The sequence below is a fragment of the Cucurbita maxima genome, unplaced genomic scaffold (genome assembly GCF_002738345.1).
Source record: "Cucurbita maxima cultivar Rimu unplaced genomic scaffold, Cmax_1.0 Cma_Scf00001, whole genome shotgun sequence".
Lineage (NCBI taxonomy): Eukaryota > Viridiplantae > Streptophyta > Magnoliopsida > Cucurbitales > Cucurbitaceae > Cucurbita > Cucurbita maxima.
In genome coordinates, this window is record NW_019272017.1 from 4643281 (window position 1) to 4660427 (window position 17147).

The following is a 17147-nucleotide window of genomic DNA, read 5'->3' on the forward strand; positions in this document are numbered from 1 at the left end:
TCGTGGCGGCGTGCGACTCCTTTCTTTCGTGGTTGCTTGGCTATGGGTTTAACATACGCCCTCTTCCGGTTTAGAAAATGCCCTGCCCTGGATTCATTATGCTTCCATATACCTTGGATTCCAAATAGCCCCACAAAGATGCTCTTATTTATTTATGTTTTATTTTATTGCATATGATTAAGAGAATTTGTAAGGGTTTTTAAATAAAAATATTCCAAATAATTATTTATTTTTATTTTGTTTTAAGGCTTTTTACAATTATTCATATTTTTATTTTGAATTTGTTTTGAATTTTATTGTACCTGAGGTTTATCACCTTGATCTAAAATTATTCATAACTTTAGCTCCCACCCCTAATTGGAATTGTGATTTTACTTATAAGATAGAACGTACGAAGCCCAATTTCAGAGTATAATATTCTCGTAATTATCTTTTTTTTTACGAACAAAATTCATCTAATCTCAATGGGTTCATTTTTTTATCAATCTAACTCTAATGGGATAGTTTTAAAATTTGTCTTAAATAACTCATTATGTCTTAATATTCTCGGTCAAAATTATGGTACTTTTAATTTTTAGTGCTCCAAGGTAGACTTTGGATTATCCTTACGATCGTTCGTCAAACTCCATAAAGATAATTCTAAGTTTCTATAGGTAGACAAGTTCTAAACCTCTCGTGTCTTCTTAGGTAGAGTTTTGGCCTTCCTTATATTCAATTATTTAAGGATTCCTAAATTATTCTTAGAATAGTTAAGTATGTCTTGCATTCGGCAAAATTGTGGGCTTTTTTAAGCTTACATGCTCCATGATAGGTCTAGGGTCATTCGTACAATGAGTTTGTCAAATCATGTAGGGATGACTCGAGGTTTTCATAGGTAAAAAGGCTTTAGGCTGAAGGTATTCCACAAAATGACTCGTCGTCTTGCATTTAGGTAGAGTTGTGAGCTTGTTTAGACCGGTGTGCTCCAAGTAAGCTTTGGATTATATTTAGGATCAACTAACAAACTCTGTAGAGATGACTTTAGGTTTTTGTATGTTTTAGAATCTCCTCCAAATATATATATATCATTGGTTATGATGCATTTTCTATGATTCTCATAATGCGGGAATGACCATAAGTCGGTATGATTGTAGGCTCTATCTCACCTATTTTTGTCCTTTGGAGTCCTTTGTTTTCTATAACGAACGACTTTCATTTCTTATGGGTGTCACATGACCATGAACTCGACCTTGATCTTTGCGAGCTTTGGATTGAAAAGCTTCCACTTAATAAACTCATTTGTATCAAACCCATAAAATAAAAAAAAAATATTTGAAATTTGATTGAGATTCAAATAGATTGAATATATACCGGGATAACTTATAATATTTGGTGACCTGGTCATAGGAGAGCTAACGACCAAAACCTCAATGAATGGAGATCGTAACTACAATGATCCTAAAGTGGCAAAAATTTATTGTCGGGTAAGTTTTCAATTGAGCTATGTATCCTTTTGTTTGGCCCAATTCTTCTTCCGACGATCTTACTCTAGCTGAAGATTGGGTATGTTCTCTCACTAATTTCAATGGCGGAAGTTATGCGAGCTTATTGTAGACCGATATCTCTTTCTTTTTGGTTAAGGATCTAAGTTGTTTTGGCTAGTCTTTATATGAAACTGGTCGAGTGAAAAGGCAAAACCACATAGTAGAGTTAATGCGAGGATCAGCCCGATGCTATACCACGACAACTCCACATGTGCATTACTTGATCAACTAAATTGATACTCTATTAAAATATATTATTTAATTTTAGCAAACATTTCCTATAGGTTTATATAAATAAGACCCTTGAGTAGTGTCAAACCTAAATCCCCACATATTTCCTCTCAAGAAAATTGAACTAACTTTTTTAGTTTTCAAATGCGGTTTCTTTCAAAAGATTTTAAAACGTTTTAAAATTATTGATAATATAGAAAAATAATTAAAATATCAAATGAAAAGTCAATATGTCTAATTGTCGTTATTTCAAATTTAATCAAAATGTTTTTTATATATCGTTTTATATGTTTGGTCACGATTGGTTAGGATGATATTCGAAAGAATTTATGTTACAAGATTAATTTGAAATGCTAAAAAAAAGAAAAACTGTTGAAAGAAGGGTGGGTGATGCTGGCCATGGAGGTATGATATTTATTTTATTTTATTATTATTATTATTATTATTATTATTATTATTATTATTATTTTTTGTAGCCAAACAAATATTTGGAACAAAATTAGGCTGGGTGTGTCGGGCCATGGAGCCCAAAGACGAATACCCGATCCAGAAACACCTTTAAAACCCTAGTTTTTGCTCTTTATAACACACCTCCCGCAGCAGGCTTACTCTTGCTATCGCTCGCCCTCAGGTCTCTCTCTCAACTTCATCACTTGTTTGTTTAGTTGATCTTGTTTATTTCATCAGAAATCAATCACAAATCGATTGAATTATATCTGTATTTCTTTCTGTAACTAACCGCTGCGTTTGTTGTTTGCTCAGATCTGTATTCTTTGAGCGAAGCGTTTTTTCTTCAGCGAAGCGATGGCTCTGGTGAGTCCGTCGTTACTTCTGATATTTTCTACAAATTGGTTCCAGAACGTGGGAATTTATCTTGGATTATTTTGGATCTGACGTGTTGCCGTTTGGTTTGATTGATGGGTTTTATGGAAAAAAAAGGAAATCTGTAATTGGATAGTTCTAGCGTAGGGTTCATGTTTTATTCTGCTTTTCAACTCTGGTTTGAATTTTCTGATCTTATTTTTGGACCATGCTATTTTGATAGTAATACTCTTTTGATTCCGAATCACTACCGTGCGCTGTTTACTCCTGAAATTGGATAGTGTCTCATGTTGACATATGTCACTGCATAAAAAGGGTTGAACGATTGCTGAAATAGTTGCTTTTTTTACATTATTGACGATTGAGGATTGCTTTTCCGTTATTTTTTTTCAAGTTCAGCCTTATTGGTTTTGGGGTTTCTATTGATTGAGATTTCTTAAAATATTCCAAACTTATTACTCCCACCCGTTCAAAAAAGTTTATCATGCCAAAGCCTAACGTGTTATTGTCTAATTGCACACCAATGAAGTTTATTGTGTGCTTACTCCTTGGTTTCAGTTATTAATGAATTCATTGCAATTGGATTGTCATTTTTCAGTTGATAATCGTTTGATATGTTATTGATTTATATACGTGTTCATTTTGCAGGTTCTGTACTCCTGGAACACTAACAAGAATGCTTACAAAGCTCTTATAGTTGCAGAATACAATGGTGTCAAGGTTGACCTTGCCCCAGGTTTTACCATGGGCGTAACCAATAAGTCTCCTGAGTTTCTCAAAATGAATCCTATTGGGAAGGTAAACCAATATCTTGCTCTTGGTCTGGTGATCTGTTCGTGTTAGAGATCGTAATTCTTTATTCTATAGCTCTTTGCTTAAAAAATAATGGATCTTAATGTTTCAGGTTCCTGTGCTTGAAACACCCGAAGGTGGTATCTTTGAGAGCAATGCCATAGCTCGCTATGGTAATTATTGTTATGCTTTCTCCATGGGAGTGACTTAATAACTATGCAAATGAGTTAAGCGGAATTATTCCTCCTTTTCTTTTGTTTTATGGTAATTTTTTTTCTTGTTGCTACAGTTGCTCGCTTGAAGGACTGTGGTTTGTTTGGTTCTTCTCCAATTGAATATGTAAGATCCTTTGTTCTTTTTCTTTTTTGATTTTGATTATTCTCCTTTTCTTTTCTTTAATTAGAATGAAGTTGTTTGCTTTTATTAAACCTTTTCACTCTATTTGTTTTCAGGGACATGTTGAACAATGGATTGACTTTGCCACACTTGAAATTGATGTTCATATTGGTGCTTTAGCAGGGCCTAGATATGGATATCGTGCTTACCATGCTGCTGTAAGTTAGTTTCTCTTTTATATCTAATCCGAGTGAGTTTTTCTTACAATGTGGCTGAGTTATTGATAACGTTTTCTGTGCGAGTTCTTATTCAAATTTGAATTTTTTCTTCTTGTATTCTTCACTTGTGACGTGGGTAGTAATAGAAAATGAGAAGTGGATTGAGAAATTGGTCTTTTTGGTTTTCAATTTCACTCTTTTCCATTTTTTTCTTTCCTTCCTGAGTCCTATATTTCATGTATGAGTGATTTTTTTTTAATTTTTTATGGTTACCTACGAATGACTTTGCTTTCTTATTTCTCTGGCACATGACACCGTGCATTTTATTTTCATCATGAAGGTTGAAGAAGCTGCAAACGCTGCCCTAAAGCGCTCTTTTGCTGCTCTGAACTCTTACCTTGCTTCAAACACATACCTTGTTGGACATTCTGTGACACTGGCTGATATCATTGTAACATGCAATTTGTATTGGGGAATCTCTTTTCTGTTGACTAAAAGCTTTACTTCTGAGTTCCCTCACGTCGAGAGGTACTTCTGGACAATGGTCAATCAACCAAATTTCAAGAAGATTATTGGTGAGTTTAAGCAGACAGAAACTGTTCCACCAGTGAAAACACCGGGAGAGGCTGCAGCAGCTGCCAAGCCAAAGCCTGAGCCTAAGAAGGAAGAAAAGCCCAAAGCAGCAGCACCTGCAGAGGAAGAGGATGCACCAAAGCCCAAGGCCAAGAATCCTCTTGACCTCCTTCCTCCCAGTAAGATGATTTTGGATGAGTGGAAACGTCTCTACTCGAACACAAAAACTAACTTCCGTGAGGTTGCAATCAAAGGTATGGCCATTCTTAAGCCCCATCTGTTTCATTATGTTTCTTGAGAAGTTAAGAATCAATAACTGTTTTCCCCTTGAAGGAATTGTATAATTGAAGTCTTCTATGTTCATTTGTCTACGTGATGCAGGATTCTGGGACATGTACGATCCTGAAGGGTACTCCCTTTGGTTCTGTGATTACAAGTACAATGACGAGAACACAGTTTCCTTTGTGACTTTGAACAAAGTCAGCGGATTTCTCCAGAGAATGGATCTTGCTCGTAAATATGCCTTTGGAAAGATGCTTGTGATCGGATCAGAGGCACCCTTCAAGGTGAAGGGGCTATGGCTTTTCCGTGGGCAAGAAATCCCACAATTTGTCATGGACGAGTGCTATGACATGGAGCTGTACGAGTGGAAGAAGGTGGATATCTCTGATGAAGCCCAGAAGGAGAGAGTGAACCAAATGATTGAAGATCAGGAACCATTTGAGGGAGAGGCTCTCTTGGATGCCAAATGCTTCAAGTGAGAAATAGACAGAACATCATTTGTTGTTGGGCTAGAGGACTGACTTGGGACGAAGGTTTCTGTGGACTTTTTGGGTCGATTTTGTTTTCTGCCGTCTTTTGAAGTAGATTTTGTCTTTTATTTATTATCTGAGGCAAACTGAACACACCCTTCTTTGATTTTCTATTTAAATTTCAAGCCATTTAGCTTAGCGAGTGCTGTTATGATTTATAAAATCCACTTTCCTCCCTTGTTAGTTTATCCATTACGACTTAACTTTTTTTTCTTTTTAAGAAGCAAGATTGTCCAAATTTAATTTGAGCCTTTAGTTTGGGCAATTTCTTTTTTTTCTTTATGTATTTCGTTTCTTTTTTCTCTGAGAAGCAGACTTGCTTGATGTCCATTTTTGTTTTTTTGTTGTTTTTAAAATTTGAATATGTTTCTAGAATTGGGGTTGGGTCTGTGTTGAATGTATTTAGTGTCCGACTTTGGTTCTGTTTTGTGTATTCTTCAGCTGATCTCTTTGTTCTTCGGTGTAAATTTGGTTGGTGGCTGATTCTTGTCTCGTCCATTTGATTTCTTGAACGAGTTTTTTGAAATTTCCTCGATTACTTCGATTCTTCAGCCGTAAGATATTCTCCAAATTTGGGTTTGGATCTTTGTTTTGCGTATTTAGTGGCTGAGTTAGCTTTTTTCAGTGCTTTCTTTGGTGTAAACGCTGTTCTTTTCTACCATTGAACTTCAAATCATACAAAACTGAATATGGTTGAAATGAAGTTGCAAGACCATGGAGTATTCTTAAACATTCAAACTTTACACAGTTATTATACATTTTTTTTTTTTAAACAATATAGAAGTCAATAACTCGACGTGGAATATTGGAATTCCTGTAATAAGCTTAAAGGTCCGAAACTTGGGAGAGGGGACAAAAATATGGACTTTCAACCGTCTATAAAGTTTATAATTAAAAATCTCGTGAGAATATCAATAAAATTAAAATCAATTTTGAAAATATACTCCTAAAATTTGAAGGAATTTTAATCAACCATCTTGGTTCTTCACTCTTCAGGTAACTTCCAACCGTGTAGCGTTAGCGTGGTTTTGCAGCTTTCAGCTTTCCCTTTAACTTCCATTTCTCTGCCGTGAGCGAGCGAGCGACAGAATTTGTTTTCGAGCTTGCCAGAAACAGATAGACACAGAGATGAGCGGAAATTTGAGTCGCAGATCGTTTCATTTTATTTCGTTTTCGGCTTTGCTTTCTCTACTTTTCGTCTCCGGTACTTCCTTCAGATCTCTCTTTCTTGTCCTTTCTGTTTATTTATACTTTGCTTAATTCAATTTTTATTTACTTTCTATGATCCGTTCTTTGATTTTATGCAAATTCTCGTTTCCTTGTTTTTGCTTGTTCTGTTACTGGAAGCGGTTGAGGTGAACCGAATTGAGAGGGTCGCAATTGTCTTTAGAAGCCTTTTCCTTTCATGAATTTGTATTGAGATCTCGTTTTTGTTTGATTTTCAATCTCCTTCCATGGTAATTAGTTGAAATCTTTGTTTGTTTATGTTTTCTTAGTTAAAATAATACTTACAGAACTTCATTGTTGTTTGAATGAAATTTGGATGCTGTATTACGATCTAAGAGGATGTGTGAATCTCAATTTCGCAATGTATAAGCGAGCCAAGCAGATGCACGAAGTAGCAGTACTTCTTAATCTGTGTGTCTATATATGTAAAGAATCCCTGTTGACATAAAAAACAACTTCTTGTACATGTTTTTATAGGTGTACGAAATTACAAAAACTGTACCAAAAAGCAGCCATGAAGTTTGTTCGTTCAGTGGCTACGCACAATTTTGCTAATTGAGAATGAAAATGTGGAGTTTCAGTTCACCTCTGGCATCGTTGTTTATTTCCCTTCAAACACGTACTCATTGTTTATTGCTGAGGGAGATGCAATCATGCATTAGTATTTTACCTGTGTATACTCCGAATCACATGGTTACTCTTATTTTTGTGCATCTTCCATTATCTTTTATCTTGAAATAAATTTTGCTGTCGAATGATAAATGTCTAGACATCAATTAGCCAATATTGAGACATGAATACTATCTTTTGTAGCTATCTCATAACACTTCTTTTGGTTGGCTGCTACAGCCCTTTCTGATGACTCCACTCCCAAAGATGGTATTAAATCTGGAAATCATCCATCCTCCAGAAGCAACACTAGCTCGATGATTGCAATCATCCTCCTTGGTCTTTTGGTAGTGGTGTTGTCATTTTTCCTTTTCAAGTTATGGCAAAAAAAGAGACGAGAGGAGCAATATGCCCGACTTCTGAAATTGTTTGAAGAAGACGATGAGCTTGAAGTTGAGCTTGGTCTTCGGGATTGAAGGATATCTGAAATTTACTTCACTGAAGTTGGGTATGTCTTTGAACTCGTCATCCTTTTATTTTTCACCCGAAATAGCTTTATACATATCTGATATGCTGGAGTGGTATTGTCATTTCTTTTAGATGATATGGTTTCTCATGATGAATTCAGTATTAAAAAATCCATCGAACGCCATATGTATGTTTCTATCCATGGCTGCATGACGAGTAATCATTTTTCTTCTCTAATTTTTATCTCATTCAGTCTTTTTCTCTATGATGTTGCCATTAAGTTCTTATTATCCTTGGGAGTAACACACTAAATAATGTTTAATACAAAAGGTAGTTTTATTGATAAATGAAATATGTATTAAGCGTAGAACCCCAAGCCCCAAGAGGAATTACAAAAGGACTTTCCTCATGGCCAAAAGTGTAGAGGGCTTGCATTTGTACCAAGCCCAAAAAAAAAAAAAAAAAACTGAATACAAGAAAAATTCTAAAGGGATTGTATCGCCTTTGTATGTACTGCTGCCGTTTCATACGAAAAAAAAATGGCAGCATGTTTTGTGTCAATTTATGTAGGAGATTCTCAGTTTTGCTTCTCCATTTCTTGGTTTTGGAACCATTTTACATCCTAAAAGGCTAAAAAGCTCTGTACATATCAACCAACTTCTACTTCCCCTATTTTCTCCTCGTTTTGATTTTTTTTTCTTTGCCAACCCTTCATTGCAACGTTGACTCTTTCATCTTGACTTGAACTTACAAATTACAATTAAAAACTCTTAAACGGGAAGTGGAAAAGCCTGTCATGGTGTTTTAAAAGTAAATAGCTTCCTTAGAGACTATGCTTAGGGTGCTTTGTGGGGGCGAGACTATGTAAGACAACATTATATCTATATAAACTTTCAAGTACTATTCGTAAAAGAATGTCTATTTTGAGCACTGCCCATAGGAAAGGTATGATGGAGAAGGCAACATGCTAAGCACTGCCATTAGCATTGCAAGACGTTCTACCAATTAGTATCAGTAAAAATGAATCATAGTTACAAAACAATAACTAGGAGCTGTTAAATATTTTATGATCTTCCCACGCATTATAGAAAAGACCATATAAGAACATTTCCCATAGAAGATGATATTGCAGCAAAAGCTACTCTAATTATTTACTTGTTCAGTGACTTTATGATTTGATGCACTGGCTGTTGTGTAGCTTGTCAGACCTTTTGAAGCTTTTAGACCTAATATATTCGCTTTTATGCTGTTCTTGCGATTACACTCTATACCCTGACTTGCTTGTTTGATTTAGACTGTTCTTGCATCTGCATTCAATAGTGAGCTGTCATTCTTTTTGGGGCCCTCACAAGTTAGGCAGTATATATCAATGTTTATCACACCTCAAATGCTCAAAAGGGGCACTTCTCTTGCTTTTGTCTCTCTTTTGTAAAAAAAGCTACATATAATTTTCAGATTCCTGTACCTTATAATTGACAATATTCCTTCATCTGAAATTCTATCACAGGCTTAGAAAACATTATCTTGGAATTGTTGCATGTCAAATGTCTAAAGATCATAAGATGGTAGTTTGCTGTAAGGTTAGTTTTTTTTTTTTTTCTTTTCTTTTCTACAAATTATATGATGTATTAGTTTATCCAATTGAGGATAAAATGAGTGCTTATAGCATGTAAACTTGATGAATTCAAATATGTAAAATTGATGTTATATAACTGAGTTTATTAAAAGGGTTAAGGTCTCAAATATTTTGTTCTTTCATCGATGCATTTACCGTATGAACATATCAGCTGGCTCAAATATTGATCACATACTTGTGTGGGCTATGATTCATTCTATTTCATCAATAAATTAATAATCACACATTACTTATGATAATTTTTTATATTTGAATTTTTTAAAATGGGAGGATCTACCAGTTACCCAATTAAATTTTTAGGGGTTTTATTAAATATATAATTCAATTTATATCAATTCTATAAATTAATTTTAATTTTTTAAAAAATTTGTTAATCATAAGACGAGTATGCAACTTATTAAAAAAATGAAATCTAGAGACTAAATAAGCAAAATTTTCATTATTTATTTTAAAATATTTTAATTAATTTCAAAGTTAATAAAGTTATAGGCTATGGGTGTGTGTATATATACATATATAAATAAATATATAGAAAGAGATGCTGTTTAAAAGAAAGAGCATGGTGATTTCACAGATGGCTTCTGCTGTCACATTTAATTAACACGATTACCACCCTAAATTACATAAAATCACAACTTAAAGTCTAGAGCAATAACATTTAAATTTTAAGGAGTAAATAAAAACATAACCGTTAAAAGTTGTTGATGGAACTGCATTTGTAATTTAACCTAAATTAAATTGCTACCTTAGGAAAAAAAAATGAAAAAATGTTCAAATGGTGGAGGGGATTCTCCTTCCCTCCCATATTAAGGGAAAAAAAGTGGTGAGCCAATTAACATAGGCCTATCAGATTGAGCAGAGCAAAATCAGCAACACTCTTGACCATGTGAAGGCAGCAAAAGTTAACTTGCTATTCAATGATGAAAACCAGCTTCCATGGGTTGAACAAAGCGTCGACGAAGCTCGTCATCTCGTCGACGCTGTCGGGAAGTCACCATTCCTACTACCTCCCTGTCTTGGCCCGTTTGAGCCCCGTGGTGTTAAATGGAGACATGCTTGGGCTCATACTTGGACTTTCCTCCCTCAGGGTGCCATTTAGTAATGCCAATTCTCTTAGCTGTTGCTTCTTATATTGATCAAGCAATTCATCCTGGAATAACAAAAGCTCCATAAGAGAACAATGAGAGGATTTGTTGGTGATTGAGATGTTTTGTTAATACCACAGGCTTCAAAAGGCTTTCTAACACAGCCACTGCATGATCCAAGCGAGAGTTTATTGTATCCTCTGGGAATTCTGCCTCAACCAAGAGATGCAACGGCTCATTAAGATGCTCATATCCAGGCTTGTCCCTTAGCTTCTCTTCCTAAACCACAACATTCATATCCATTGCAAGTAGTATCAAATGCTCCCATATCCATATTCAGAACATATATTAAAGACATTAAAGAAAGGCTGACTACTCGAAATCTATAATCGAGCAGTTATCTCAAAGACGAGAGAGCGAGAACTCATAAGAGAAAGCGAGTAAAATATGTTGAAATATCATCTATCATCACTAGTCCAGTAGGGTCAAACCCAATAATTGTATGAGCCCATTGTATATTTTCTACAAAGTGTTTTGTAATCTCTTTTCGATTAGTGTTAATAAAAAGTGCGAGTGTTTCCCACAAAGAGTTATGTTCAACAAAATATGTATATCACACGTTAGACAAGATTAACTATAAAAAATAAAAGAGTAAAATACAAACACCGAGTAGTTTTTTCAGTACCTCTAAAGCATCCTTGATAGAGCCCTTGCCTCTTATGTACACCCTACATTCTGTCAAGGCTTCAACTCTTTTCAAGGAGTTTCCACGCGGTCCCAGAAGTCGTCCAACGAAATTATACTGCCGTGATTTGAGCAAGAAACTACTAACATCAGAGAGGCAAAAGGTCAGTACAATCACCACCTAACATAAAAATATTTGAACTTACATTTGGATATTTGTCAACAGGTACATCAAGTCTAACGACTCTCTTAACTATCGGTGTCGTAGGAATTCCTTGAACCCTCGGCCATGCCATTGAATGAGCTTGAAGGGGCCCCAAACTGTGGACATGTCCACTTCCCTGCAGTAGAAGTATTTTATAACTAAACCACACGTGTAAATTACAAATACGAAGAACTACAAATTCTATTTCGAGAATGCTCGGGTCAGAACCAACGAGTACCGCTGTAGTAAGGACTAGGGACCTCTGAAGATACCCTACAAAGTTCAGGATTCAAGCCCAGATGAAATTTTAATAACTAGGTAGGCTATTGTCAAACTTGGTTTTCCAATTTTTCAAAAGTATTCTCATACCAAGAAATCACTGATTAAAGAGAAAACCTTCCTATTGAGTAACTAGCAAAACTAAAAAGAAATAGATCAAGGACAATCGACTTTAAATATACGAAAAAATTTAAATCCAGTAGGATATTTATAGATTTACCTCCATTTGCATTGGAGGCCAACCTTCCAAGTCCATTGGCCTTCCGTTCGATAGCTGGCCTAATGACCTGTAAGGGCTCCCGTGCTCAAATCTCTCATGATCCACGGAAGTTTGATTGAGGCCCGATAGACGTCTGATCTCTGCAACGATAGATAATAACTTAAGGGGTGTTCATGCAACTGACTTAAGAAATACTCGTGTTTAAGATGGTTACGGGCGAATTGCAGATAGTTGGCTTGTTACTCATAGAAAATTATCACCACATGCCTATTCATGTGGGGCAGAGGATCCAAAAAACTGTAAAGAACATGTCTTAGATGCATAGCATCATCCCAAGTTCGTTAACATCATTTTTTATGGGCGAAGACGTAGAAAAGATTGTAGTCGACTATGGTCTGATTAATTACGAGTTGACAAAGACTGAGTAAGGTAGGAAAATACATTTTTGCCTCCGTCCACATGGAGAAGATGACACTCTTGGAGATAATCTCAAGTACCTCGAGGTAGAATGGATTTTGAATTTTTTAGCAAGCTCGAGCCAAACAACCACAAAGCTCTCTCTCCCGCAGCCACCACCGAACCTCTATTTACAACTGGTGGTCGCAAACGAACACAAAGCTACTCTCTTAAACTACCTTATGAATGGCAAAGACTATACTACTCCATGCTACATGTTCCATCATACTGGTGAACTTGGGGTGTCCCACATCAACTGGAGAAGGGAACGAGTGTCAGCAGGAATGTTGGGCCTCAAAGGGAGGTGGATTGTGAGATCCCACATCGATTGGGGAGGAGAACAAAACATTCTTTATAAGGTGTGGAAACCTCTCCATAGCATACGTGTTTTAAAAATCTTGCTAGCAGTAGGTTTGGGCCGTCACAGTGACAAATTCCATCATTTTGCTCGTTGAAGATTCGCTTCGCTAATAGCAAGTGACAATATCTCCTTCAACAATTGTTCTACCTGACCAAACATGATTAGCATCTTCTTCACCATTATTGAACTTGCTTGCTTTTGAGTCAACGAATTCCTGTCACCAACACCTTTCAGCATCTTAAATTTTCTTCTATAGAAAACCCACCTGAGCCTTAAGCTTTTCTTTCATCCAACAAGTTATTGCCTACATTGATGCTCTAATACCACTTGATAGATACCATTGATTCCACTAATGTCAGCGGCATAAGAAATAAGAATAGATATTTCAATAGTCAAAATGCAAAGTAGAGAGAGATCATGAAAACCCACCCTGATTCAGAAGTCTGCTACAATGAGGCAAAACCTGCACGAAAGGACCCAATTTCTGTCTCTCTGACAGTAATTCAGCAAGATACCTGCCATTTTCACACAACACAAAATCACCATCACATACAACACATCACGTCCAAAAGAAACACAACTCCATACTCAGAGTAGCACAGACAAAGATTATCAAACCAACACAACACAACACAATTAAAAGAGGACGTTATACATGATGAATCAAACAAAGAAAGAATCAGAATGAATCAGCAGTAGATAAAGAAAAGCAAAAAATGATGAAGAAAAATTACCTCTCCCGATCTAAGGGAATGGATGGAGTCCTGTGAGGAGATGCGTGGGCAGAAGGGGGAGGGTAATGGAAGTAACTCCCAGGTGGGGTTCTCTCCCCCATCATGCATAAACTAGAAAACAAAACAGAAGAAACCCAGAAGTGGAGTTGGGTTAACAAGTCGAGAAGAAGAGTGATATTAGCGTTTGCAACAAAAAAGAGAGCGACCCAGATGGGGAAAGAGGCTACCTTCGCAGAAAGAGGGAAGAAGAAGATGAATCTGGGGCAGAGAGATACAGGGGAAGTCGGTTGAATGGGAAGGGGAAGAAAAGAAAAAGGCCTGTGGAGGAAGAACAAAAACCAGAGGGAGATCGCGTAGTGGTGTGAGTGAATCTTAATTTTACAGTATATGTTTTGTTTTGATTTGTATGTGGTAGTTGGAATCAATGGGTCAGTGGTGGCATTGGCAATGGAGGAAGGAAGGAAGGAAGGAGTGGGGAATGGGATTTTTGACAATATGGTGTGGTGTGGTGGAGACTGGATGCGTCTTTTTCTACCAAAACCAATATCCTTACCTTTCTTTTCTCTCTCTCCGAACTGTTTTTCTTATTTTACCATTTTACCCCTATCCCCACGTGGAACTGGACCCTACTTCCTGCCCCCATCTGACAATACCTTTTTCTTTGTTTCCTTCCTTATTTAATATTATAGGTTTTGTTTTTAAATCTTCCATATTTGGGTTTATTTGTTTTTTTTTCTAACTTTAAAATAATTTTGTGTATTACAATTTCTTTTAATTTTTAAAAAATATTGTTTCAATGTAAATGGTTTCTATTTAGTATTCTTTTGAAAATTTGTAAACTTAATAGACATCTACCAATTATAAAATTCAATTTTATATCTCATATAATTAATTAATTTTTTAAAATATAGAGTATGTATTAAATTTATTAGGCATTAACATTAATTTTTAAAAGTATAGTATCTAAACTTATAATTAACTTAAAAGTTAATCTTTCCTTTGTTTAAATTCTATGGTTTAATAAGATGTTGTAGTTATATTAAAATAAGAGGGTAATTGTATTGACTTTCAAGGTTATTTCAATGGGTTTATAAATAAATACCTAAAAGATGTATTTATGTTAGTTTTTATTACATCATTTAAAAAAAAATAAACAATCTAATATAAAATCTCTACAAAATTGAAGGTTTAAAATAAAGGCATTTAAAAATTTATACATCACATCGCATAACATTTAACTAAAATTAAAATAATAATAATAATAAATGACTAATAACTAGAGATAATAGCTTTTTTGTTTTCGGACATAGGCTATTTCTGAACATCTAACCTCTAAGTCGATTGTATGAATGAATGCCGATGTCAGTTAAAACCAGACTCATTTTGGAATTATGAGTTGAGTTCTTTGGATGCTAAGAATGTTAACTGCGATGATACTCAAGTATGTTAGAAAGAATATGGTCAATAGCCACTTTAAATTCAACGGTTCTTAAGAACAAAACTAGTTGGATACACATAAGCCTCACGGATATTAAAATAAGACATTCACATTTGATTCTCCAACATAGAGATTCCATAAAAACAGACAAACTCTGAAATGAACCGCTCAATAGTGTTTCTGACATGAGATCTCAATGATCTCTTGAAAAAAAATGTAAGTAAAATATAAATTATATGAAAATTATACACCAACGAAATCCAAGCAAACAAGCATAACAGAATAGAGTTGGTAACTAGAAAGAAATGCGTAAGCAGATGACCAAGAACAGAGGGAGAGAGAGAGAGGAGAGTTACAAAAAATTGTGGGGATATTTTTCTGAACTTAAGAAGAGGAGCAACAAGCCTTCTTTGAATTGGCCTCTGATTCACCAACCACAATGGTTTTTCCTTCCTTGATGTTAGCAGCAGCAGGCTCATCCGAATTGAGGGACTTCTTACTGATTATCCTATATATCTCTGAGAGAATGGTTTGGAAAGCCTTCTCCACGTTTGTTGCTTCAAGAGCAGAAGTTTCAATGAATGACAGCCCTTCTTTCTCGGAGTAGCTCTGTGCGTCTTCTGTCGCCACTGCTCGGAGGTGTTTCAGATCGGTCTTGTTACCGATTAACATGATGACTATGTTGGCATCTGCATGGTCCCTAAGTTCCTTCAACCAACGGTTTACATTGTCGAATGTCATCGGTTTCGTTACATCGTATACTAGAAGGGCTCCGAGGGCACCCCTATAGTAAGCACTGGTTATTGCTCTGTAACGCTCTTGACCGGCCGTGTCCCATATCTGAGCTTTCACGGTTCTTCCCTCAACCTAATATAAAGTATGTAGCATTTCTTTTCTTGGTAACTTTGATAGTCAAAGCGCAGTAGAAAAAGAAAAAAGATAACATTTTCTTTCAGTTCAACAAATGCGACACTAATATCACATAGCCATTTGAGGATGACATCGATCCAAGAAGTTCCAAAAATCTATTATCAAAACGTCTATGTGTAACAGGACACAAACTAAATAAAAATTTCTATCTACCAGCCATAGTCCAAGAAACTGAGATTTAAATGACTTCATATTGCAGTGTAAACCAGGTGGTGCGGGTAGAAGAATTGTATATGCTTCTTCATTGTTAAACGATTTGTAAAATGCTTGTCCTTTTTAGGAGAACACTCGAATGGTTTAAACTGTAAATTTGCATGATCGAAATGTGTATAAGAACTAAGATAATAATTGTATTACCAGAAAAGGAGTCGTTAATTCAGATTCATATTTGGCGTTAAGGTTTTGTGGGAAATTAATCGGCATAAAAACAACCAATCATGATCTGCAGATGTATCTCCACTAAAAGTTAGGATTAAATCTCTAGCCCATACCAGATCAGAATCTGAATAACTTCGATCAAAAGTTATAAAACTAAACAAATCCATAGACATTTTTCTCAATTCATCGTCCTAATTCAAAGCAGTAAAAAGACGACCAACTTCCGGCATTCCCCTAAATTAAAACGAAACTTACCAGGACAACCAATTGAAAACACAGATCCGCAAGAGAAGATGCATAATCTCAATTCAAATAAAACCGCCAGTCTTAAACGGAAAAAAAAAAAAAAAAAAAAAAAAAAAAAATCAGATCATTACTTGAAGTACAACAAAAAAAAATTCGCGTTCCCGCGAATTTTTACATAGATCGAGAATGTAAAGCACACAAACATACAACGAACGCAGATATAAATACCGAAATGAGAGAGAAAATTGAGAGAGAGACCTGAAGGGTACGAGTGGCGAATTCGACGCCAATGGTGGACTTGGACTCCAAACAAAACTCATTCCGAGTGAACCGGGAAAGAAGGTTGGATTTTCCAACGCCGGAATCGCCGATTAGCACAACTTTGAAGAGGTAATCGTAGTCATCGTCGGGTCTCCGGGCCATATTATCTCGGTGGTCTCTCTATCTCTCTCTCTCTCTCTGATTCCTGGTTCTGAAGATTTAGCTTTCCGAAATCTCGGAAAGCAAAATTGAAGAAATTGTCCCTCCGAAATCGGGTGCCCCACTTCGAAAATGAAGACAATACGGAGAGACAGCCGACTTCAAATACTGGGATTGGCACCAACTTGTATGCCCAAAACTACCCTTCCAGATATGGGCTTTTTCGACGAACCTCCCAACCCAACATTGTTTTTCTGTTTTTCTAAATTTTAATCCAACGATGTGTTTGAGTCGAAAATGAATTCTTTTTCCAGATGTATTCTTACCGTTTTATTTACTACAAATAGAACGGATATGTTTATTTGGTATGTTGAATCAAATCTCGTTTGGTTTCTTGTTTCTAGAATTTCTTGATGACCAGGGGATTATTTGATACACCTATTTGTTTGTAATGGTTATACCAG

General features: G+C 35.8%; 3 protein-coding genes across 3 annotated transcripts; 1 reads left to right on the forward strand and 2 right to left on the reverse strand.

Annotated features, from left to right (window-relative positions):
• The first annotated feature begins 2284 nt into the window (after positions 1-2284).
• On the forward strand, positions 2285-5495 carry LOC111482661 (elongation factor 1-gamma-like). Its single transcript, XM_023128559.1, has 8 exons — positions 2285-2385; positions 2517-2567; positions 3225-3374; positions 3481-3541; positions 3658-3707; positions 3821-3922; positions 4263-4749; positions 4877-5495. Exons 2-8 carry the CDS (start codon positions 2559-2561, stop codon positions 5254-5256), a joined length of 1239 nt encoding a protein of 412 aa, XP_022984327.1. The 5' UTR covers positions 2285-2385; positions 2517-2558; the 3' UTR covers positions 5257-5495.
• A 4385-nt stretch (positions 5496-9880) lies between these two features.
• On the reverse strand, positions 9881-13792 carry LOC111485631 (KH domain-containing protein At1g09660/At1g09670-like). The gene is made up of 8 exons (XM_023132604.1): positions 13499-13792; positions 13272-13382; positions 12967-13052; positions 11721-11860; positions 11223-11357; positions 11018-11134; positions 10468-10611; positions 9881-10397 (listed from the first exon to the last, which is right to left on the reverse strand). Exons 2-8 carry the CDS (start codon positions 13373-13375, stop codon positions 10251-10253), a joined length of 873 nt encoding a protein of 290 aa, XP_022988372.1. The 5' UTR covers positions 13376-13382; positions 13499-13792; the 3' UTR covers positions 9881-10250.
• Positions 13793-14800: 1008 nt separating this feature from the next.
• LOC111486978 (ras-related protein RABA2a-like) lies at positions 14801-16905 on the reverse strand. Its single transcript, XM_023134176.1, has 2 exons — positions 16522-16905; positions 14801-15576 (listed from the first exon to the last, which is right to left on the reverse strand). The coding sequence occupies exons 1-2, from the start codon at positions 16684-16686 to the stop codon at positions 15094-15096; spliced, it is 648 nt and encodes a 215-aa protein (XP_022989944.1). The 5' UTR covers positions 16687-16905; the 3' UTR covers positions 14801-15093.
• Between the last annotated feature and the right edge of the window lie 242 nt (positions 16906-17147).

Coding starts and splice junctions, on each gene's coding strand:
- LOC111482661 (XM_023128559.1), top strand. Junction 3,708..3,820: donor GTTCTTCTCCAATTGAATAT/GTAAGATCCTTT, acceptor ATTTGTTTTCAG/GGACATGTTGAACAATGGAT. Junction 4,750..4,876: donor CCGTGAGGTTGCAATCAAAG/GTATGGCCATTC, acceptor TACGTGATGCAG/GATTCTGGGACATGTACGAT.
- LOC111485631 (XM_023132604.1), bottom strand. CDS start 13,375: ATGATGGGGGAGAGAACCCCACCTGGGAGTTACTTCCATTACCCTCCC. Junction 11,861..12,966: donor TAGCAGACTTCTGAATCAGG/GTGGGTTTTCAT, acceptor CTATCGTTGCAG/AGATCAGACGTCTATCGGGC. Junction 11,358..11,720: donor GGCCTCCAATGCAAATGGAG/GTAAATCTATAA, acceptor CTTCTACTGCAG/GGAAGTGGACATGTCCACAG.
- LOC111486978 (XM_023134176.1), bottom strand. CDS start 16,686: ATGGCCCGGAGACCCGACGATGACTACGATTACCTCTTCAAAGTTGTG. Junction 15,577..16,521: donor TCGCCACTCGTACCCTTCAG/GTCTCTCTCTCA, acceptor ACTTTATATTAG/GTTGAGGGAAGAACCGTGAA.